The following is a 24,361-nucleotide window of genomic DNA, read 5'->3' on the forward strand; positions in this document are numbered from 1 at the left end:
TAAAAATGAGATCTAATCCTTATTAGTGTTCTTTTCTGTATTTGTTGACTGGCCCAAAAGCGCAGAGATACTCCTGAAGGAGTCGATTCCAGCGCTATATAAGCTTGTAAATAAATAAATAAATAACGGGGCCTGAAAACTCCCATTTCATTATAATCTGTACCTTTTATTCGTGTTTCATGGCCTTTTCCTAACTTTAATAAGCTTGTTTGACAATTGTTCCATTCACTTTAACCACTTCCACGCTGGTCTAATTCCCCTACGGTGCTGTGGGGGGGCCGGGGCCTGGCGCGGCACCGTGGTGCTGCGGTGCTTGTGACGAACCCAGCTCATCATGCTGCAAAGTGGAGCTGTGCTCATGACGAGCTGGACTCGTCACGACTCCGCCCACTCCAATAGAACCCCCTCACAGGTGGGGGAATTAGCCACGCGTGGGCAGGCCGCAGCAGTTATGACGAGCTCAGCTCGTCATTGTAGGAGAGTAGGGTCTGCAATCCTATGATCACCCCAGATTTTTGCTTTTTGCTTCACTGGTTTACGACTTTCCCTGGCTGTGGGCCTGCTAATCAGACCCACAGCCTAGCTGAGCCCGTCTGCAGCTTGCGGAACCAAGTCCTAATAGCTGTTCTATGATAACGCGTACCATATACTCTTAAGTGCATTATAATCCTCGCGGTTATTTGCTATCTTTGGTATCGCTTTATCAAAACATGTCGAGTAAGGTGTCATACGAATTGGAATACTAACCCCTCTCCAATTCTGGCGACGGGGTTAGCATTCCACCCTTCTAGAGGGACACGACATGTATGTAACTGTGAACCCCGGTTAAAGTTAACTCGAGCCTCAGCATCACAAAATGGATGCTGCCACCACAGACACAAGTCTGACCTCCTGCTGCTGGGAGTCCTTCCAGCGAGGAGAGCTTGGACAAAGGGTTTCCTGTCAGGGGCGGTGTTTGCACCATCCCAGACAGGGTTTTGTGTATCCCAGGTAGGCAGGGCTCAGGAGGAAGGTGACTACAAGTGGCACCCCGGTGCTCACTATGCATCTGCCGGTTTGAACCAGTTCCAGGGGCACACCAGCCCCTGAGCTGGGGAAAGTCCGGACAAGGGAGAGGGGTGTAACCACCCCCCTCCTGGTCCCACCCATGGGCAGGACCTAGTCGCGTGCCAGCCCCTTTCTTTAGTATAAAGGTAGGAGCGGGCCCCTGTAATGGCCGGATTTTCTGATTAGATGGGATCAGCCCCTAGGGGCCCCTCCAACCCAGCCAGAACGTAACCACCTCCCTCCTCAGGACCATCTATCCAGGCACCTGGGTACCTACCTGAGGATGGGGAACTCGCAATATACAAGCTCATATTATTAGAAACACCACTAAATCTATAGGGATACTAAGGATACCTTATAGTCTCGCGGCCACTCAGACCCAGACTAATCTACCCCAGGGCAGATATGACACACAATCCGGTGCGTCTACACATGGGCCTGCAGAACCCAATGCTCTCTTTTCCAAACGGTTTACAATCCGGCAAACCTACACGCCAGTATCCCCCCTGGCGCTCTCACTTACACAAGCCACAATCCTGTGGGTATACACGCTGGTCATCCACCCCAGCGCTCTCACTAACGCCGTATATCAACGACGACCACATTCCTATGAGCACCTTCAGTTATATGTTGGGAAGTCTCTCTCTCCCTATTCACTAAGGGCTTGCTACTACAATATTAGGAGTTAGCCAATTAATATAATGTACCTCTTATTCTTGGCATCATAGGTCCACTCGCTCCCTATTTATGTGATCACCACTTACCTGATTGGGATTACTCATCCATTCATATAACTAATAAACACCTAGGAGATACATTTACCTGGATTGAACAAGAATACAAGGCGCATTTCAGTTTGCTACAAACTGGGGGTTGTTTATTGTTACAATAATAAAGTACACATATACAAAACTATGGGGTCTCTATAACTAGCAGTAACTTTAACACACCGCTGAAAGAAAAAGGATTAAACATACAATAGCCTAGGGAATAAAGACAAGATCAAGATGCAAGTGTAAAGTAAACTAATGTGCCGGAATCAATATCACCTGATTAGTGTGAAGTCTTGTTCTAGCTGTCATCTGGGTTCCTCTCTCGTCTGTGCCTTGGCTCATCTCGGACTCTCTCTCTCTCCTGCACTCTTGGATACACCTCTGCGCTGATCACTTTGCACTGGACTCCTCTCCCCCATGAACTGTCTCCACCTTCCAGCTTCAATCTAATGGTTCCTGCCGCTCTAATGCTTTTCATTCCACTAGCTTGTTCACTCTGTCTCTGCGCCAATGTCCAATTAACTCCAGCTGCTCCCACAGGTTAGTCCACGATCTCTCCTCCGTCTCTTCTAAAAGGCATTACTTCAGACTCCAGCTATTCACACCTCCTCCTGATAAGTAACTGCTTCTGACTGCTTCCTTCAGTTCCAGCTCACTATTCAACTCAGCTCTCTCCAGCTTGAACCCTCTCTCTCTCTCCTACTCCAACACCTCCTCACTCTTCTACCACTCCAGCTTGACTCCTCTCCGCTCCGCCACCTCCACTCGACTGCTTACCACTCCTCCACCTCAACACGACTGCCTGACTCCGCCTCTGCACTTCACTGATATAGAATGCTGTTTCCTCATGGAAAGTTCCAGCCAGCAGCTTCCTCCCACCAATCCCATGCACCAGGCTCCTTGCGCTAGACGCTCCCACAGTGACCAGTCTGCTTGTTTCGTCTAGAGACCTGAGCCCGGGAACAATTCCTGATTAGATTCAGCTCTGGCCGGTTCTCTCCGGTTCGCTTAGGGCGAACAACAGCTTTAACTATAAACTTTACCTTTACTCTAAAAAGCCTCTCAGCTCCCTCAAGATGGAGTCCCTCTAGTTCTAGGCCTGTAGGCCTGAAAGGGATGAAATGCCCCTTAGCTCTGTCAGAATACCTACATAAACCATACCAATGTGTCTAATATAAGCAAGTATGTCAAAGCCAATAGGCAATAGACAGGTTAGAGTCAAGAATAAGGGATCTATCATCATATTAAGCAGCTATCCTCTTCTAGGTCTGGAAGAAAGGGCTTAAAAGGGCCAACACAAGCTAAGAATACCTATCCTAGATGTGAGCAAGACTAAGATCTATATCACTGCTAAATAGAGCCAAAAACTCTGCCATTACAGCCCCCTTCCCAAATTAGATAATTCTGAATCTTGATGACTTTCCACGAAAGAACTCTTGAACCTTTCTGAAGATTCTCCCTTGTGGCTAAGGAGTAGCCACCCTGCACCAGCGGGCACCATCTAAGCGCATGCGGTTTGCTGCACGTCCATCCTCCGGATCAAGACTGCCCAGCTCGACGAGACCCGGCTTCCCTGGCACCTCTGACCTCTACCTACATCATCAGCTCAGCTGAGATTCGTGAGTGTGACGAGACCTCGAGGGACCGGCCCTCTTCAGAACTGCACGACGCTTATCCAGCACGACTGCCGAGGGATCCTCGAGTGAGTGCTTTGGGGTTTGAGAAGCCCTAACCCTGAGCACCTCCAGCACCGAAGTCTAGCCTCCCAGCATCCACGAGATCTGCGTGGGGCCCTTCTGCTCTTTGCTGCTCACCGCATTGTCCGGCTACTTGCCTGCTGGCTTGTGGCCCTCCTGACGACGAACCACGACACTTCCATCGCTGGTCTGGTTGCTCCAGACTGGTCCTTGCTCCCCTCCAACAGAGGAGCACCCCGGACCCTCCTGTTCCACTCCAGACGCCATTTTGAGTCCACCCCGTGGGCTTGCATTTGCCAAGGTTTGTTGCCCCAATCCTGGGTCTAGCATCGCCGACAGCAGATACCTTTGTGGGACAGCTCGCACCTCCATCCTGGTCGCCGACAACGCCTCCTGGTCCGAGAGACTGCAAAGCCCAGCGTCGCCCACTCACCTGGTCGAGGTGACTTCATCCGGTGCCATCCTGGTGCCCATCTGATCACTGGCTAGTGATTAAGAACTGAGTCCCCTCTGCTTTCAGGTCGTCTCCATCTTCGATCCAGGCTTGGATCACATCGAACTTCATCACTGGTCGCCTGCTAGCAACTTCTTCTTTCAGGCTCCATAGACTGTAACGAGGATTCCTGACGTCTTTTGAACCCTATGCAGCCGCAGCCCCTGAGCTAGGTAACTTGAGTACTTCGGTTCTCCAACATAGGTTAACTATCCAAGTGTCCAGATCCTTTTTCGTTTTCAGCCTATCTAGTCGGATTCGTCCGATAACACTAACTTTACGAAATCTAGCATCCATAGACTTTGTCCCGCATCCCGCGTGAGAGTGCACACTCTGCACCCGATCTCCCTAGGCCTCCTGCTCCTAATCTAAGGGTTCAGCTTTGTAGGCCTAGCGATTCTTAAGTCTCTGAGAACTGTTACTTACCTGCTAGTGATTCGCATTCCACTTCCATGGTTTTTCGTGCCCCTCGGGCATTTGTGTAAATTGTGCGACTTTCAGTATTTCTTTAAGAGTTTTGTATTGTGCTTAGCACCTTGTCCTCATAAAGAGTCCAGGGTTGTTGTGTTATAAATAAATATCCTTTTATTTTCATAACAACTTGTGTGGTGTCCCTTCACTTGGTGTTCAAGGGGTATATGTGATGGTATAACTGCTGGCTTAACACACCCTCTAGAGTTTAGCCAAAAGACTGCTCTTGTCCATGCTACTAGGATAGCTGGTCTATAAGGTTGACTTACAACCAATCATCAATAAGGGTCGTTTGTAATGATACACAGTGATCACTAGAATAGTGTGCACTACATATCAGGCCAACTTCTCACATTGGTTAGCAGCGATTGGGATTTGAGCTTGCTGTTGTTTTACCACACGTATCCTAAGAATATCATTTGAAAGATCACATAAGTACCCAGGTACGTATAACTTAGCTTAGAATACTCTGAGTTCTACTGAACCAGCTGTTGTAGTTCAACAGGGCCTAACACACCCTGACTACAACTCTTAGCAAGGGATCAGTAGGCAAACAAATAGTGTAGGTAAGTTCACCACTTACACCTCACTAGAAAAGCATGTCAGACAAAGGAGGGAACTTGGAGGCCCCCCTTGTGTCAGTTGACCCTCCACATGTCATATCAAGATATGCAGCTCTTAGCTTCCAGGAGATGAGACCAGTGTGTACCTCCAGGAAGCTAAAACAGGGTTCTAACCCTACAATCCCATTCCTGATTGGTCTCTTAGAGACTTATGATGCCAGGAGGGCTTCTAGCACAGGCCCTCCTAATCCAGATGGGAGCATGCCCCCCTTAGAGGGAACCCTTGGGGACCCTGACTTCAACCTCAATGGAGCAGTGAGTGAAGGAGAGGAAGAGGATCAGGAGTTGTCAGGGGATGAGGCAGACAAGGGTCAGGTAGAAGTCAGTAGACTCACCAGGACCAACTTAAGTAGGCATGAGAATGGATTTGGGGGACCCCCAGGCCCACTCTCAGGCAGGCTTAACATTTGGAACGGACGAGTTAGGTCTCTCTCCAGAGGTTCTAACAGATCCATTCGAACCAATGGCTCTCAGACCTCTTCTCACAGAGGGATGACATCCCCTCAGAGGAGAGAGCATGAGGCCAAGATGAGGGAAGTCAATCTGAGGATTGAAAGGGAAGAACTTGCCCTGGCCAAAGAGAGACTTGCCTTTGCTAGAGAGCAGAAATTGAGTGGGGCAGACCCCACTGGTGGCAGCATTTTACCTAGAGAAAAGGACAGGGGTTTAGACACTAGACACCTGAGTAAGATAGTGCCCCCATTTAAACAAGGGGATGATATCCACAAATGGATAACTGCTTTGGAGAGGGCCTGCACTGTCCAGTGCGTCCCCCAGAGTCAGTGGGCAGCTGTCTTGTGGCTCTCCTTTGAAGGCAAAGGTAGAGATAAGCTCCTCACTACTAGAGCTGAGGATGCTAACAATTACCAAGTCCTGAAAAATACACTGATTGATGGGTTTGGCTTAACTACTGAGCAGTACAGGTTGCTGTTCAGAGACACCCAGAAAATTCAGTCTCAGGATTGGTCTGACTTTGTGGATTGTGCCACTAAGGCTTTGGAAGGCTGGTTGCTGGGCAGTAAGGTTACTGATTACACAGGGTTGTACAATCTGATCATGAGAGAACAGATTTTAAATAATTGTCAGAACCAGTTGTTGCATCAGCACCTTGTTGACTCTGATCTGACCGCTCCCCAAGAATTGGGAAAGAAGGCAGACAGATGGGTCAGAACAAGGGTTAAGCAGAACCAGACTCAGAACCAGGGTGGCCAGAAGAAAGCAGACCAAAAGGGTAGTAATAAGAATGAACAAAATGACCAGAGGTCTTTGACAGGTCCCCAACAAACCAAAGAGGGTGGGGGTCAGGCTTCACAGCAGAAAAAGAAGACTCAAGAAGGCCAGTCAAAAAGGTGGTGCCAATACTGTAAAAGTAAAACTCACTGGTTTAGTGAGTGCACCAAGAAAGGAGGGCAAACTCCTACCACTACAGCCCCTAAGGCACCTGCACCCCCTAGTACAGTCAGTAGTGGTAGTGCACCTCCCAAGGGATTTGTTGGGTTAACCTTGGGATCTGAGGGGTATGACAACCTAGATGGCACACTCACTCAGGCTGTCGTTGTCTGTACAGGGGATGTGGATATATCCCCTGATGCAAGTCCCAATACTTCATGCAAATACAGGCAGACACCTTTTATAAATGGAAAAATGGCTCAGGCCTACAGGGACACTTGTGCCAGTGTCACAATGGTGACACCTAACTTTGTGGACACTGGACAGATCATGCTAGGTACAGACTACCTAGTGACCATTGCCAGCAATGTCACTACCCACCATAGTATGGCAATTGTTGATTTCTCCTGGGGAGGGGTAAGTGGCCAAAAGAAAGTTGTGGTTAGTTCAGACCTCCCAGTTGAATGTTTGTTGGGCAATGATTTGGAGACATCCCTATGGTCAGAAGTGGAGCAGAGGACTCGCATGGAAATGTTAGGCTTGCCAGCACATGTCCTTGCTGTGACTAGGTCACAGGCCAGAAGATGCCCCACTGAACAGGTGCTGGATCCTGGAACAATGGACCAGACACCTTCCAAGAAGAAGAGCAGTAGGGGTAAGGCATTGCCTTCCCCCTTGCCCCAGGTTGTGGATCAAGTCTCAGAGGAGGCTGACCTCAAAGAGCTGAGGGAAACTGAGCCTAAAGAACATGAACCTGATCAGGTTGAGTTTCTGGGTTCAGGGGGACCCTCCAGAGAAGACCTGGGGAAGGCACAGTTAGACTGCCCTTCTCTTGTACCCCTCAGTCAGCAGGCTGCCGCTGAGGCTGCAGGGAACGCCACAGGTACCCACAGGGTATACTGGGATGATGGACTCCTGTACTCTGAAGCAAGAGACCCCAAACCTGGTGCAACCAGGAGGCTGGTCATCCCCTTGTCACAGAGTGGTTTCCTTCTTAACTTGGCCCATGAGATTCCCCTTGCAGGACACTTAGGCCAGACAAAGACTTGGGACAGACTTGTCTCACACTTTCACTGGCCTCACATGAATGAAGATACCAAAAAGTTTTGTCGCTCCTGTGTCACTTGCCAAGCCAGTGGTAAGTCAGGTGGCACAACAAAGGCCCCCCTTATACTACTACCCGTGGTGAGGGTACCCTTTGAAAGAGTGGGGATTGACATTGTTGGTCCAATGGAACCCCAGACAGCATCAGGGCACAAGTTTATACTGGTGGTGGTGGACCATGCCACCAGGTATCCTGAAGCTATTCCCCTTAGGACCACTACAGCACCTGCTGTGGCAAGAGCCCTAGTTGGAGTGTTCTCCAGAGTGGGCTTCCCTAAGGAGGACCATACTATACCTGATTTATCGCGGTCAGATGGGCCACCCAATAATATTTCCTAATGTCTGGAAGACTGTTGCCGCCGTCATACTAGTTAAGGGTGAGTTTAGTCAGGGCGATCCGAGGTTTGCCATCCCACAAGAGAGATCTTTAGATCTTAGGAAATTTTCATATGCTTTGCTGCTGCATCATAAATTAACCTAATCATCAGTATTTAATGTGGTGATATGCTGAGACTTTGGGGCTTGAGGGTATTATCTGCTGAATGAGAAGCTGGCCTTCAATTAAGGTCTCCCTTGATTTTTTTCTTTTCATTTTGCCTGAAAAGTGCTCCGGTTATACCGCTGTTAAATTTGGATTTGGATGATGGATACAGCTGCCAGTGGTATTCAACGTGCGAATATCCCATGCGCCAGCAGCATTCGGAAATTTTTCGTAGCTCTACACGCTGATGAGGACGACGTCACAGAAGCATGGTGCTGCTCGCTGCTCCGTTGATGTCACCGGAGCCATAATAGAGCCTCGTCGGTGTGATGACGTCAGTTCCCTTTTTTCCGTGCCGTCGGCGTTAAAGTTTTTCTGGGACTCGCCGTAATTTTGTTGCTACTTTGTGTTTCTGGATTGCTTCTCTTGGTTCTTTTTTGAAGATGTTGTCAAGGAAGTCTGGTTTCAAGCCCTGTAGGGAGTGTGGGGGCCATATGTTCATCACGGACCTCCACAAGGATTGTGTTTGGTGCCTGTCGTCAGATCACGACGTCGAGGGTTGTGCTTGCTGTCGCAAGTTGAATCCGAAGGCTTTAAAGGAGAGAGAGGCCAAGATATTCATGGCGAAGATGAGAAAGAAGAAGAGAAGTCAAAGAAGGTCAAGATCCAGGTCGAGGTCGGGTTTGAAGTCGACATTGGGTCATGCTGCAAAGTCAAAAGAAGCACAAGATGAAGAAGAGGGACGGCTCTCGACGCCGTTCAGGTAAGGACGCGGCTCTAAAGGAGACGTCCCCAGCTCCTCAGCGTCGTAAGGACTATGTCTCTCCATCTCCTTCCGGATCGAATCAGGGTTCTCCTGTTCGTTCGGCTTCGCCTACAGCTTCACCTGTGCATTCTCCGATTCCGGCTCCATCTCTGAAGCTGGATCATTCTCCGGCTCCGGTGGAAGAGGCTCCAGTACTTGATGAGTCTTCGACTCCATTAGCTCCACCGTCGGTGCCCCTTGGCCCGAGTCTGGTAATGCCTCAGCCTGAGTCTGTACCAGGCGCTTACACACCTTTCCCTGGCCCGGGTCAAGATCTATCACATTACTTAAATGCAATGTATGGAGTTTTTTGCAAGAGCTATGCACCCCACTGGAGCACCTTTGGGTCCTATGGCCTTTAACTTGGGAGTGCCTCAGGCTTATGCTCAGGCTCCCTTTATGCCATTTCTTCCAGCGGCGCCGCCCTGGCATTTCCCGGCGCTGAGGACATCAACGCCGTTTCCTTCATCTCTGGCGCCGTCAGCTCGGCCTCGCTCGTCTCAGGCTGTGCCTCCGGATCCGTGTTCATGCTAGCTCCCTATCCGTTGGAGTTGTGTCTGGCTTTGTCGAGGCCGGATCCGAGGATGAGGTCCAGGCGAGAGGCGCTGAGAATTTTGGAGGAGCAATGTTATCGTGCAGAGGAAAAAATGGAGGAAGGTGAACTTCAAGAGTCAGAGGACTTATATGGAGGTTTGAGGGAAGCAAGTGGCCTTGATATGTCCCCGGAATGGGAGCTTTCTCCTCCTTCTGATGCTCCTTCTAAGGATGTGGCTCCTTACCACAAAGTAATAAGGAAGGCAGCGGAGCTTTTAGACCTACAGCTTCCAACAGCTGAATTCAAGTCCAATATTTTGAATTAGGTTCTTCATTCTCCCTCCACTGACATAGAGCCTTTATTGCCTTTTAATGATGCCATCACTGAACCGGTTGGGGAGGTCTGGCGTAAGCCCTTTTCAGCTCCAGCAGTTTCTAAATCTGTTGCTCGGAGGTATAGGGCGGCTCCTGGAGATCCGGACTTCCTAACATCTCATCCTTCTCTTGAGAGCCTAGTGGTTCAGGCTGCCTGTTCTAACAACTCTTCTGGGGCCTTTCCTCAAGTACATGGAGCTAGAGACTCTAAAAGGCTTGATTAGTCGGCTTAAAAGGTGTTCTCAGCAAGTATGGCCTTGAAGTCCACAAAAGCCACCTGTCTTTTGGGCCGTTACATTCACGCTCTAATGGACTCTGCAAAACAGCTTGCTCATAAATTGTCTGAGGAGGACAGACAGAATTTTAATGAGGTCTTGGCAGACACTCAAGCAGCTGCACGCCAGGTAATAGAGTGGCCTGGACACTCGGACTCTGTTGCCAGGATTACGCGATCTTCTGTTGCCACGAGGAAAAAAGTGCTTGGCTCAAGTCATCAGAGTTTTCTCAGGATGTGCAGGCAACTCTTCTTGACCTCAGTTTCGATGGTTCTGGGCTGTTTGGAAAAAGAGCAGATGCAGACTTAGAGAGGTTCAAAGACAGCAATGCCACAGCTAGGTCTCTGGGCCTACAGGCACAGCCTAGGGGTTCCTCTTACAGAAGATAGAGGTTTTGGAAGGTCGTCCTTTCGGACCTACAGACAGCCGCAGCAGCAGCAAAATACTCTGTATAAGACCTACAGAGGCAAGAACAGAGGACGCCCAAGAGGTAGTCAGCCCTCCTCCTCCTCTACCTCCCCCCTTGCCACAGCAAAGCCGCCCTAGATCCGCCATTCTGGATCATGTTGGTCCTGTGGGGGTTCGGCTTACACATTTTCTGCAAGATTGGGAATTGGTCACTATGTACCTTTTGGGTTCTAATTCTTGTTGAAAATGGGTGTGCTCTTCCCTTTCGGGAATTCCCTCCGAATTACCCTCCTTGCCAAGGGGCTTGCTCGGAGGACCACCTTCTTCTCCTACAGGAGTAAGTCCTAACATTACTAAGAAAAGGTGCTATAGAAGTGGTTCCAGAGCTGGAAAGCAGTCAGGGATGCTACTCCCGGTATTTCCTGATACCCAAGAAGGATGGCAGGCAATGTCCAATCCTGGATCTCAGTATCTTGAACCTTTTCCTGAAGCAGGAGTTGTTCAAGATGCTCACCCTTGCACAAGTTCTTCTTGCACTGCAACAGGAAGAGTGGATGGTGTCCATCGCCATGCAGGATGATCATTTTCATATTCCAATCCTGAAGTCGCACAGGAAGTGTCTCCATTTTACTGTAGGATCACAACACTATCAGTTTGCGGTTCTCCCGTTTGGACTTACTACTGCACCACGAGCCTTCACCAAGGTGATGGCAGTGGTGGCAGCCCATCTCAGGAGATTTAGGATTCCGGTTTTCCCCTATCTGGACGTGCCCAAGTTTCATCTGGTGCCCTCTCGGCGCATCCTGTTCTTAGAGGCGGTACTGTCCACTACTGTGTGTCGAGCATTCCCACCTCCACAAAGAATTCTCGACATTCAGGAGATGATCCCTTTATTCTACAATGTAGTGGTTGTTCCAGTCCTAAAGGTCCTTCGTCTGCTTGGTTTGTTTGCCTCCTGCATCCTGTTGGTCAACCGTGCACGCTGGCACATGAGGGCACTCCAGTCGTGCCTCTGCAGGCAGTGGTATCTGCACAATGGAGATCTCGGGGAGTCAGTCAGGATCTCCAGAGAAGCTGCAGCGGATTTGTCTTGGTGGCGCTTGGAGGGCAATCTGTCTCAGGGAAAGCCCTTTCATCTGCTTCCATCAGTGACCACATTGATAACGGACGCATCCAATCTAGGGTCGGGTGCTCATTTGGAAGACCTGGAGATCAAGGGTCTTTGGTCTCCAGAGGAAAGGTTGCTTCATATCAACCTTCTGGAGTTGCGGGCGATACGTTTGGCACTCAAGGCCTTCCTCCCTTCCCTTCGCGGTCAGTTGGTTTCAAGTCCTGATGGACAACACTACTGCGATGTGGTATGTCAACAAGCAGGGATGAGTGGGGTCGCATTGTCTCTGCAGAGAGGCTTTGCGTCTCTGGTCCTGGGTTCAGAAACATCAGATTTGTCTGATGGCAAATCATCTGGCCGGAGTTCTGAACATGCGTGCAGACGATCTCGGTTGGCAGTTCTCTGGTGAGGAATCCACAGGCAGATACTGTATCCACCAGAAAAAGAGTTACCGAAGGTAAGTAACTTGTTCTACTAGACTTTTTATTTCTTTGCTAAGGAGGTAAAATTTGCAAAGGAATCTATAGCTTTAAAGATTTCTCTGGCATATTTTTGGGCAATATTTTCTGGAAATAGTTTGCCCGTTTTGCTTTGTGAATAAAGAAAACACAGTTTTGTAATGGTTGTACATATTTTGCACTCCTGTTAAATTATAATTTGTCCTCCATTTTTCTTCTAATTTCCTCAGGATGGTTTTCTTAATGATGTCAGGACTGAAGGCGAGAATTGTGCATTTCTTTCTTGATTTGTTTTTTCTCCACTAACCGTTACGATTGCTAGGAAATTTGTCATTCTAAGAGTGTGAATAAAACATTTACAAGACGAATATGAAGGGTTTACTTTTATATCTTGCATTTGACTTATTAAATCTGTTAGATCTTAAGACAATTAAAATGACTGAAAAACTATCCCTGTCTTTCTTAAAATTTTGGCACAGGATCACTGGTCAAATGTTGGGCCAGAGTCAGTATTTTGTTAGTTAATAGTTCAATAATTTTATTTGTGTAACTTCTCTTTTGAACCACGGAAAACATGGAAATAAATAAATTGTGTTGTATTGCACTATGCATCGGAAAGAGACTCCAGCCGCAGATTCCTTAACGTAGAATTATCCCCAGGCCTGAGACTGGATCCGGAAAATGTTTTGCGACAGCGTGTCTGCTCGCCGGGGGGGGTGGCACCACGTGAGTCCGTCCTGACGTTGTACGTGGACCTGACATCAGCGAGGTCACATGTCCCACAGCTGCGCGCTGACGTCAGTTGCCTTCTTTTCCGCGTGCAACGCGGATCCGGAGTGAGTTCCCTTGACCTGTTTTGAGGCCTCTATTAACGCCTTTGCGTTGGGAACAGTGTGCAATGCCGTCGGGTTTCAAGACGTGTGCTTCATTATGCGTCAGATGTCTGCGACAGACCTGTTTGTATGCATTGTTTGGGTGAACACCATGATTCTATGGACTGCGAAGCTTGTCAGCGCCTCAAGCCGAAGTCCCGGTGGGAGCGCCAGATGAAATTGCTTTCGGCCCGCTTGTCTAGATCGGTCTTGTCACAGCGTCCGTCCCGTACTTCGGAAAGGGTCCAGAAGCCGCTGATACCGGCTGCAGCATCATCCTTAACCGAGGCCCCACAGACGTCGCTCGCCTGCCGGTAAGTGCTGCAGCTTGCCACCGAGGCCCTGTCCTCGTTCTGAGGAGGACGCGGGTCCTCTTGGGACGTGCACCCTCGCCCGTCGCCACCCTATCCACCTTGTCCTGGCCATGGGGCGACAAGGGCCCAAATGAAGGCCTACACTACGGCTCTGCAGGCTTCTTTGGGCCCCCCCTCTACCTGAGACGTCCGCGGATCCTTCCTCGTGCATTGGGCCTTCCGTGGAATCGCCGGCGGATTCGCCCCCGGCGACGACGAGTTCGGCTTCAGGTTTTGGAGAGGTGGTGTCGTCGAGGTGTGGCCCTACAGGGTTCCCCTCTTCGACCCACGGCACCCCTGCCTCGCCGTCACAGGAGGTTGCCGGGACTCAACGCTCCTTCCCAAGTCCCCCTCGGTCCTCTGGGCAGGCGGCTGTCTTACTGGAGGCCGCTCCGGCGCCAACGGCTTTCCTCCACGCCCCTGGCAGCACCACAGGTGGAGGCCGGGACCTGGGGCGCCTCCCCGAGTCCTTCTCGGTCCTCTATTAATAGTTGTAATTTCTGAATTGTGTTAATAGTAGTCAATTAACCACCCCATGGTTTAATAGGCATAGTAACGGAAACTTTTTTTTGTATAAAGGAATAGTGGAAGGCATGAAAACAGAAAGACGTAGTGGACATTTTCATAGCTGATTGATTTATTGTGATGGCCCCAGTACCTTCCCTGATAATGTTATCTGAAAAATGTAGAGTGGCTTTTGCTAAATTAGTGGTGTCCAGCAAATTATATTGAACTTGTACTTTAATAATATCGGTGCATTTCCCCTGCACACAGCTACATTTATGTTGTGTGTATATACCATGTTAAGGAGCACAATTGTTTCTAATGTCAGACTACAAATCTGCATAAAGAACTATGCAGATCCATCCTTATGCCTCATTGATAATACACTATATCCTTGCAATATTGTTTTGAGTTTGGTCTCTTTACAAAGGTGATTTGTTTTCTCCCTTTAGGGTCTTGAAGCAGGGTTTGTACCCACAATTCAAGATTTTGATAAGAAACTTGCAGAATCTGATGCTTATTTGCAGATCCTAATAGATCAGTTGAAGGTACGTTATACAGTGGTTTATTATTTTAAATGTGTTTTGCATTTATGTCCGAATCGGCCTGAAACTGTTTTAGCTACTATCGTTATGTTTCCGAGCTGTTTTCTGTGATTTTTTTTTCTTCATGTTTATCAATTGCGTTCTTTTCTTCAAAAAATTCCAAAGTTGGTGCAATTTCTCCTCGGGGTTCAAGACTTGACACTCCTGTATTTTGAGCAGTATTCATATGAGACTTCCATCAGAGCTGCCTTCAGTGCTTGGGGACAGGGACACAACTTAGAGGAATGCAACTACATTCACACCAATTCCCTTAAGTTGCTTCACAGGTGCAATGAGCATCTGCCCAATACAGATAAAGGTCAGCCTTGACGTCAAACTCCTCTTCCAAGAGAAGAGGTGATACTTGTCTCCTTGAGGTTGCTCGAGGTCCCGAGATAGGTTACCTTGGTGCCCCCACCTCTAGCAGAGTTCTTCTTAAAGTGAGAGCTTATTGACATCACTCCATCCCAAGAGCCTCTTATGGCATGGTAGCTAGCTCCAGTGCCTTCCCAAGTGCCCGTTTGGGGCCACCTCCCCCTTAACTTCAGGGTCTGTGGCAGCCTCATTGCTGTTCTCAGTGCTGGCACCTACGCAGGTTTGAACAGCAAAACAAACAAGATGATGGACGGAATGTTGCACAATGGCAACACATTCACCGCCAGTCACAGATCTGGGTTTTATCCATCGTTGTCTTGCTCACCAAGCCACCCCAGTTCTGACATGGCCATATGCAAATTAGTCTTGACCCTGTGCCTCATGGGAACAGTCCAACCCGAACTGCCAAGCATTGTCTTCCCTGGACCGGAATCAAGCATCCTAGGACCAGTTTCTGGCTATCAGCCGTCTTCAGCCAGGATTGCTTGACTCCAGTGGCGTAGTGAGCACGGGACCCACGTCTGGGCATACCCTTCCTACATAGGGTGAACAGCAAAACAAACAAGATGATGGACGGAATGTTGCACAATGGCAAAACATTCACCCCAGTCACAGATCTGGGTTTAATCCATTGTTATTTTGCTCACCAAGCCACCCCAGTTCAGACATGACTATATGCAAATCAGTCTTGATCCTGTGCCTCATGGGAACAGTCCAGCCCGAACTGCCAAGCCATGTCTTCCCTGGACCGGAATCAAGCATCCTAGGACCGGTTTCTGGCTATCAGTACCTACGCAGGTTTACCTGGAGCTCCTGGGGGCAACCTGATGCAGATCCTCCACACAGGCATGGCATTGTTCAAGTGCATGGTGATCTCCTCTCGTGCACCTCCAGGCTGCAAGGGACCTTTTGGGGCTGCATTTGGATTACTCTAGGCAGGCTCGCCTTCTCCACTGTTTGACCTGGGCCTAAGCTCTTTGCCAGCGATTTTGCGAGCCTCCCACCCTGCAAATGCCAACACAGTCACTAGCACCATCACCAAAACCAGTTTCTCATTTGGAACAGCTGTTTAGAATGAAAAACCTCCTAATACAATTCAGGCAGGATGCTCAAAGGTTAGCTGAAAAGGCCAGGTACATGGAGGAATTCCGTCAATGCCAATCAACGCTTATTGACAAACTATAGAGTACATCTTTGATTTTGACTCTGATCATATGTCAAAATGCTGGATTATAGTGCTTAAGGAGGACGATGATAGCAGTGAGTCATCCAGTGCGCCCTACCCTGTTATATTCTGGCACAACTAACTTCCTTGCTCTACAGAATGCCAGTGGGCTGGACACATACCCAGAGATGAAAATGGAGTGCCTTGCCAGCTCCTCCAGAAGTGACCTTTTTATTTGAAATCGGTGTATTAAAATTTTTGAGAACATGCAAATACACGAGGAACAAAGCATTCACAGGTGTATGCATCCGGTCAATAGCAATGGTTTAAGATTATGCATTAAAACAAACAAGCGTTTTCTCAAGTTTGCTAGTCTTCAAGAAAGTGTAGCTGTCGAACACACCCCGAAGTATTAGGGGAATGAATATCCAGTCCTAAAAACAAAGTAAAAGCATGGGAAGGGTCGTATTGAGGTATATGTGTGGCAATCCCTTTTCAGGGAAGTTAATGTGCAGAACCTTCTCAGGCCAGGGTATTATGAAAATTGTGGATGGGATGGTGCTAGTCGAATGGGGAGAACCGGCCTCTTTGCATTCAAGTGATCATCTTATTGATGGAGGAATTTAGGTGAATAGGTTGAAGGCTTTAACCTAGAAGCCGTAAAACAAGAGTCTTCTAAGCAGGTGGTTCTGATGGATACATCTGGCAGTGGATTCCTTACCTTGTGAATATCCCCTGTGCCAGCAGCATTCGGAAATTTTTCGTAGCTCTCCACGCCGATGAGGACGACGTCACAGAAGTATGGCTTCGCTCGCGGCTCCGCTGACATCACCGGAGCCATAAGAGAGCCTCGTCGGCGTGATGACGTCAGTACACTTTTTTCCGCGCCGTTGGCGCAAACGTTTTTTTTTAGGACTCTCCGTGGTTTTCATGTTACATTGTTTTTCTGGATTGTGTTTCTGGTCTTCTCTTGTTTCTATCTTGAAGATGTCGTCAAGCCCTGTAGGGAGTGCGGAGGACATATGTCCATCACGGATCCCCACGAAGATTGTGTCTGGTGCCTGTTGTCAGATCACGACGTCCAGGAATGCGCTTGCTGTCGCAAGATGAACCCGAAAGCTTTAAAGGTGAGAGAGGCCAAGCTGTTCATGGCGTAGATGAGGAAGGAGAAGAGAAGTCAAAGAAGATGAAGGTCAAGATCCAGGTCGAGGTCGGGTCGAAGTCGACGTCGGGTCATGCATCAAAATCAAAGAAGCATAAGAAGAGGCACGGCTCTCGACGCCGTTCAGATAAGGACACGGCTCCGAAGTCGACTTCTCTAGCTCCTCGGCGTCGTAAGGATTAGGTTTCTCCTTCTACCTCTGGCTCGAATCAGGGTTCTCCTGTTCGTTCGGCTTCGCCTGCAGCTTCTCCGGTGCATTCTCCGGCGCCGGTTCCATCTTCGACACCATCTCATTCTCTGACTCCGGTGGAAGAGGCTCCAGTACCTGATGAGCAGTCAACTCCATTGGCTCCACTGTCGGTGCCGATTGGCCTGAGTCTAGTAATGCCTCAGCCAGAGCCTAAATCGGACACTTACCCACCTTTTTCTGGCCCGGGTCAAGATCCATCACATTACTTAAATGCAATGTATGGAGTCTTTGCAAGAGCTATGTACCCCTCTGGAGCACCTTCGGGTCCCATGGGTCCTAGTTATAAGGAAGGCAGCGGAGCTTTTAGACCTGCAGCTTCCAACAGCTGAATTCAAGTCCAATATTTTAACAGAGGTTCTTCATTCTCCCTCCACTGCTATAGAGCCTTTACTGCCATTTAATGATGCCATTACTGAGCCAGTTGTGGAGGTTTGGCGTAAGCCCTTTTCGGCTCCAGCAGTTTCAAGATCTGTTGCTAGGAGGTACAGGGTGGCTCCAGGAGATCCGGACTTCCTAACATCTCATCCTTCTCCTGAGAGCCTGGTGGTTCAAGCTGCCTGTTCGAAGAGATCTTCTGGGGCCTTACCTCAAGTCCCTGGTGATAGACTCGAAAAAGCTTGACCAATCAGCTAAAAAGGTGTTCTCTTCAGCAAGTATGGCCTTGAAGTCCACAAAGGCCACCTGTCTTTTGGGCCGTTACATTCACGCTCTAATGGACTCTGCAAAACAGCTTGCTCCTAAATTGTCTGAGGAGGACAGACAATTTTAATGAGGTTTTGTTGGACACTCAAGAAGGTGCACGTCAAGTTATTCAGAGTGGCTTGGACACTACGGACTGTTGCCAGGATCATGGGTTCTTCAGTTACCACAAGGAGAAATGCTTGGCTCAAGTCGTCGGCGTTCTCTCTGGATGTGCTGGCAAAACTTCTTGACCTTCCTTTCGATGGTTCTGGGCTGTTTAAGAAAAAAGCAGACGCAGCCTTGGAAAGATTCATGGACAGCAAAGCTACAGCCAAGTCTCTGGGCCTACATGCGCAGCCTAGATGTTCCTCTTACAGAAGGTATAGAGGTTTTGGAAGGTCGTCCTTTCGGACCTACAGGCAGCCTTAGCAGCAGCAACAGCAGCAGCAAAATACCCTGTATAAGACCTACAGGGGTAAGAACAGAGGTAGTCCACAAGGTCGTCGTCCTCCTCCTCCTCCTCTACCTTCCCCCTCTTGCTGCTGCAAAGCAGACCTAGATCCAACATTCTGGATTGTGTAGGTCCTGTGAGTGGTCGGCTTACCCATTTTCTACAAGATTGGGAATCTGTCACTACATTTTGATCTTTGGGTTCTAAATCTTGTGGAAAATGGGTATGCACTTCCCTTTCTGCAATTCCCTCCGAATTACCCTCCTTGCCAAGGGGCATGTTCGGAGGACCACCTTCTTCTTCTGCACGAAGTAGTCCTTACATTACTAAAAAAAAGGTGCGATAGAGGTGGTTCCGGAGCAGGAAAGGGGTCAGGGATGCTACTCTTGGTATTTCCTGGTTCCCAAACTGGATGGCAGGTTACATCCAATCCTGGATCTCAGGATCTTGAATCTTTTTTTCAAGTAGGAGAAGTTCAAGATGCTCAACCTAGCGCAGGTTCTTCAGGCGCGGCAACAGGAAGACTGGATGGTGTTGATAGACTTGCAGAATGTATATTTTCATATCCGATCATGAAGTCGCACAGGAAGTATCTCCGTTTTACGGTAGGTTCACAGCATTATCATTTTGCGGTTCTCCAGTTTGGACTTACTACTGCACCACGAGTCTTCACCAAGGTGATGGTAGTGGTGGCAGCCCATCTCAGGAGGTCGTGGATTCCAGTTTTCCCCTATGTGGACGGCTGGCTGATCAAAGCACAATCACCAAAGTAGGTGCTTCATCATCTGCAGCTTACAACTCAGTTGTTGTACAAATTGGGTTTCTGGATAAATGTGCCTAAGTCTCACCTAGTGCCCTATCAGCGCAACCTGTTCATAGGGGCTGTACTGGACACTACTGTGTGTCGAGCATTCCCACCTCCACAAAGGATTCTCGACATTCAGGAAATGATTCCCTTGTTTTACAATGGAGCAGTCGTTCCAGTCCTGAAGGTCCTTCGCCTGCTCGGTCTGTTTGCTTCCTGCATTCTGTTGTGCAACCATGCACGCTGGCACATGAGGGCGCTCCAGTGGTGCCTCTGCAGGCAGTGGTATCAGCACAACGGAGATCTCAGGGAGTCTGTGATGATCTACAGAGAAGCAGCAGCGGATCTGTCTTGGTGGAGCGTGGAGGGCAATCTGTCTCAAGGAAAGCCCTTCCATCTATCTCCATCGGTGGCCACAGTGATAACGGATGCATCCACTTTAGGGTGGGGTACTCATCTGGGGAACCTGGAGATCAAGGGTCTTTGGTCTCCAGAGGAAAGGTTGCTTCACATCAACTGTCTAGAGTTGTAGGCGATCAGTTTGGCGATCAAGGCCTTCCTCCCTTTCCTTCGCGGCCAGTCGGTTCAAGTCCTGGCGGACAATAGTACTGCGATGTGGTATGTCAACAAGCAGGGAGGAGTAGAGTCGCATTGTCTCTGCAGAGAGGCTCTGCGTCTCTGGTCCTGGGTTGAGGTCCATCAGATTTGTCTGATGGCAAATCATCTGGCCAGAGTTCTGAACATGCGGGCAGACAGTCTCAGTTGGCAGTTCTCTGCCGACCACGAGTGGAGGCTTCATCCGGAGTGGTTCTTCACGTCTTTCTGATGTGGGGAACTCCTCAGGTGGACCTGTTTGCCACTCACGAGAACGCTCACTGCCCGTCATTCTGCAGTCTCCATTATCCGATGAAGGGAGCTTTGGGGGACGCGTTTCAGTTGAGTTGGGACTCACAACTCCTTTACGCGTTTCCTCCCATATCCTTGATTCCTCGGGTCCTTAGGAAGATTCTCCAAGACCGGGCCCAAGTCATTTTGATTGCTCCGGATTGGCTAAGAAGGGTATGGTAAACAGATCTTCTCCACCTATCCTTGTGCCCTCCACTCCGTCTCCCTCTCAGGGCAGACCTCCTCTTGCAGTCGCAGGGACAGATTCTACACCCCCACCTCCAGAGCTTACACCTTCATGCCTGGAGATTGAACGGTGCAACCTGAATTCTTTTTCTCTCCCGCCTGTCGTGGTGGACGTTATTTTGTATGCCAGGTGTCACTCCACCAAGTCCATCTATCCCTATAAGTGGTCCAAATTTGTCATTTGTTGTGGGGAGAATTCTTTTGACCCGTTGAGGGCTCGTTTATCCAACATCCTTCAGTTTGCTCTTTCTCTCGAGCCCAGCAGGGCTTTGCTGTGGCTACTGTGGAGGGCTATTTATCGGCTTTGTCTGCGTTCATTTGCTTGTTGGATCAGCCATCTTTGTTCAAGTCGCATATTGTGTTAAGATTCGTTAAGGGCCTTACTAATAAGTTTCCGCCCACTCCTTTTATTGTTCCTCAATGGGACTTCAATCTTGTCTTAACCTACTTGATGGGTTCTCCCTTTGAACCCTTACACAAGTGTCCCTTGAGACTATTGTCTTTTAAAACAGTATTTCTTATTGCCATTACCTCTGCAAGGAAGGTAACTGAGCTTAAAGCTCTGAGTTCGAATCCCCCGTTCTTGACCCTTCATTCTGATAGAATGGTACTCAGGACCAGGGCTGCTTTTCTGCTTAAGGTGGTAACTCCCTTTCATCTGGGGTAGTCCATTACCCTTCCTTCCTTCTTTCCTCCCCCTCCCCCTTCCAAGGAGGAGAAGCAGCTTCACCGTTTGGACCCTAAAAGGGCGGTGAGTGTTTACTTCGATAGGAGCAGAGACTATCGTGTGGATGACCAGCACTTTGTGGGCTTCATTGGCTGCAGGAAAGGTTGAGTGGTGCACAAGCGCAACCTTTCCAGATGGATTATCTTGTGCATCAAGATCTGTTACTCTTTGGCCGATAAGGAACCTCCAGAGGGTATAAGAGCTCACTCTACCAGAGCAAAGTCTTCTACATCTGCCTTATCTAGAGGTGTTCCTATGGAGGACACTTGTAGAGCAGCAACTTGGGCTTCCCTCCATACTTTCCCTAAGCATTACTGCTTAGATTCCGAAGTAAGGAGGGACGGACACTTTGCGCGTTCCGTCCTACAGGACTTTTTGATATAGAACAGTGGACACCCTCCTCCGGGAGTGGGGACTGCTGTGGGACTCTATTCACAAGGTGAGGAATCCACTGGCAGATGTATCCATCAGAACAACAAGTTACTTACCTTTGGTAACGCTTTTTCTGGTGGATACAGTATCTGCCTGTGAATTCCTCACTGACCCACCCGCCACCCCGTTGTCCACCCTTGTATACCTGCAATGGTGATAGTTTATATCTGTATCATTTAATGGAATTGCATTATTCTTTTTGCTTTAATGCATTGATTTCACACTGTGTGTGTTAGTTTGAATACTGTGTACTATGTATGCTATATATATTTGTTTTGGTTCGTCCGTGTGCCTCGAAGGCACAGAAAAAAGGGCGGAACTGACATCATCACACCGACGAGGCTCTCTTATGGCTCCGGTGACGTCAGCGGAGCTGGGAGCGCAGCCATACTTCTGTGACGTCGTCCTCGTCGGCGTGGAGAGCTACGAAAATGTTTCGAATGCTGCTAGCGCAGGGGATATTCACAAGGTGAGGAATCCACAGGCAGATACTGTACCCACCAGAAAAAGCGTTACCTAAGGTTAGTATCTTGTTCATTAGGTTATGTGCGTGATTTTTTTTTAAAGAGTGGGACACCCTGTGAGATCGAAGTTCCATGACCATTAAATGCCAAAGGTGTTGTAACCACTGGACAATCAACGGTGCTGTGGAGGGCAATGAGTTACCTAGCTGCACCTAGCTTGTGGTCTGAGTCTCCAGTCAACGTGTGTCAGGGCTTGTACAGTCAGAGAGCGAATGCATAGGATCACAGTGTTGAATGAATCACTGAGTGGGTAGCCCACTACCCCTTTAATGTGGCTCTGGACCCCTTTCCATTAGGTTTCTATGAGGGGGCTAGATAGAAAAATGACCCTTTGGCAAGTTCCATCTCCAGTTAGTAGAGAGGTGGTTGGGTATATAGTGCGCCAATGGCACAGAGTATATCATCACCACATCACCAGTTTATATACCCTCTTGCATTTGGATTTGCTGCTGTACATTTTGGGCATATCTTGCCATAACTAGTCACACTATTTCTGGGAAATTCCCTCAGTAGTGTCAGAGTGTCATTGAGTTTGATAGTAATGAGTTTTGGATGAGGACGAGTGTTGAAGTACTTTGTAGGTGCGGTAGATCAAGACCCTTGTGGCCTCTTGGGTGTTGGTGGGTTAGAGCGCCCAGTGTCGCATTTGGTAGTATTGTAGTCTAATTGACTCCGTAACCCTGAAGTCATGCTTACACTTATCTTAGGTTTTGATCTAGTCACCCTCTAATAGATCACAGAGGGTGTGACAGTCCCCCTCCCTCCACTCCGCAAAGGAGTTGGCCTGTGGCGCCGGCGCAAACTCCAGGTTGGGAGCTAGTGGGGGTGTTGGGAGGGCGGAAGGTGGTAAGGTCTCTCTTTAGAGCATTTTTGTCCCAGATTTCAAGGACTGTTTTGGTGGGAATGGCTATGTATGAACTCCGTCATGGTTGAGAGTGTTTGGGAAACCATGCTAAGACGCAGCTGGTTCTAGAGGCCACTGCACGGTCCATGTGGAACCAGTGCTTCTTGCTCTCTAATTCCAAGACATATCGTAGGTGGGCCACCCAATAATATTCTTGGAGATTGGGGAATGCCAGCCATCCTCTCGGTCCCTTGGGAGCATCGATATGGAGTTTAGGAGCCTCAGACGCTTCCCTCCCCAGATAAAGTTGTGTAGGCTTCCTTGGAGATTGAGAATAGCGGTCTGTGGGATGCTGTGGGTAGTGTCTGGAACAGGTAAAGGATTTTGGGCAAGAGGAACATTTTAACCACGTTGAATCATCCTAGCCAGGATACCTGCAGCTGTTTTTATCTTCTAGGACTGAGCAGCGAAATTCTTACCATTTGGCGCAAATCCATTAAATCTTAATTTGTGCAATTAGTGCAGTTCATCAACAGACATACAGCCAACGGAGTTAGCTCTTCACAAGGAGAGCTTCTTCAGGGTTGTAAATTGCAAAAGACAGTTATACTGTGAATACATCCATTGTTAAAAACACATGTGTGTGATGACAAAGCACTGTTTTAAAAAGTGCCACCATAGGTGTTTTCCAATTGTATCTACACCCTGTGTGACCATACATTGGTCACCAAAGTAAGCTAAGAACCTCACATAAATAAATACAGCTGTCCTGATTCAAGGTCATTATTTAGATATTACTTGCTACTTTCCCATGTTCTGTGCTACACAAGTGTTTATAGTAATATCACATATAATTTGTACTTTGAACCTCTTCGAGATAATAGGAGGATGCGTTGTTGTGTTTATTTATGCGATGATCTCTTACTTTGGTTTGTTGATACACATGAGTCCGATGTTTCTGGAGAGATGTAGAGTTCCAGTCCTGACGATTCTTCGCCTGCTAGGCCTACTGAATTCTTGAATTTTACTTTATCACACACGCAAACTGGCACATGACATCTCGACAGTGCTGCATCTGTCGCCAGTTAGTCCAGGACAGGGGTGGTTAGTCAGATTTAATCGGGATCTTGCTGGACACTGTGGCACTGACAGACTTCAACTGGTGGGAGGGAGAAGAGAACCTGGTGCAAGGGATGTCCTTCCGACATTGATCATGAGTCCCACAGTAGTGAGAGATGTATCTACTTAGGGGTGGGGTGGTAAACTGGAAGACCTGGAGATCGAGGCCTCTGGCCTCCACAGGAGCTGATTTTGCACATTTGTCTGCATGAACTGATTGCGATTCACCTTGCCCTAAAAGCACTGCTGTCTTCCGTTCATAGCCAATATGTCTATCTCTTGAAAGACAACAAAACTGCAGTATAACAAGTCAACAAGCAGGGAGGCCTGGGGTCTCT

At 48.6% G+C, this 24,361-nt stretch overlaps 1 protein-coding gene across 8 annotated transcripts in view; it reads left to right on the forward strand.

Annotated features, from left to right (window-relative positions):
• The window catches only part of OSBPL9 (oxysterol binding protein like 9), a 1,205,712-nt gene that overhangs the window by 340,225 nt on the left and 841,126 nt on the right, over positions 1 to 24,361 (forward strand). For all 8 annotated transcript variants that reach the window (XM_086952425.1, XM_086952427.1, XM_086952426.1 and 5 more), the window contains one exon: positions 14,226 to 14,321. In XM_086952425.1, the coding sequence (XP_086808551.1) occupies positions 14,226 to 14,321 (96 nt within the window). The remainder of the gene's footprint in view (positions 1 to 14,225; positions 14,322 to 24,361) is intronic.

The sequence above is a fragment of the Lissotriton vulgaris genome, chromosome 1_1 (assembly GCF_964263255.1).
Source record: "Lissotriton vulgaris chromosome 1_1, aLisVul1.2, whole genome shotgun sequence".
In the NCBI taxonomy this organism is placed as follows: Eukaryota; Metazoa; Chordata; class Amphibia; order Caudata; family Salamandridae; genus Lissotriton; species Lissotriton vulgaris.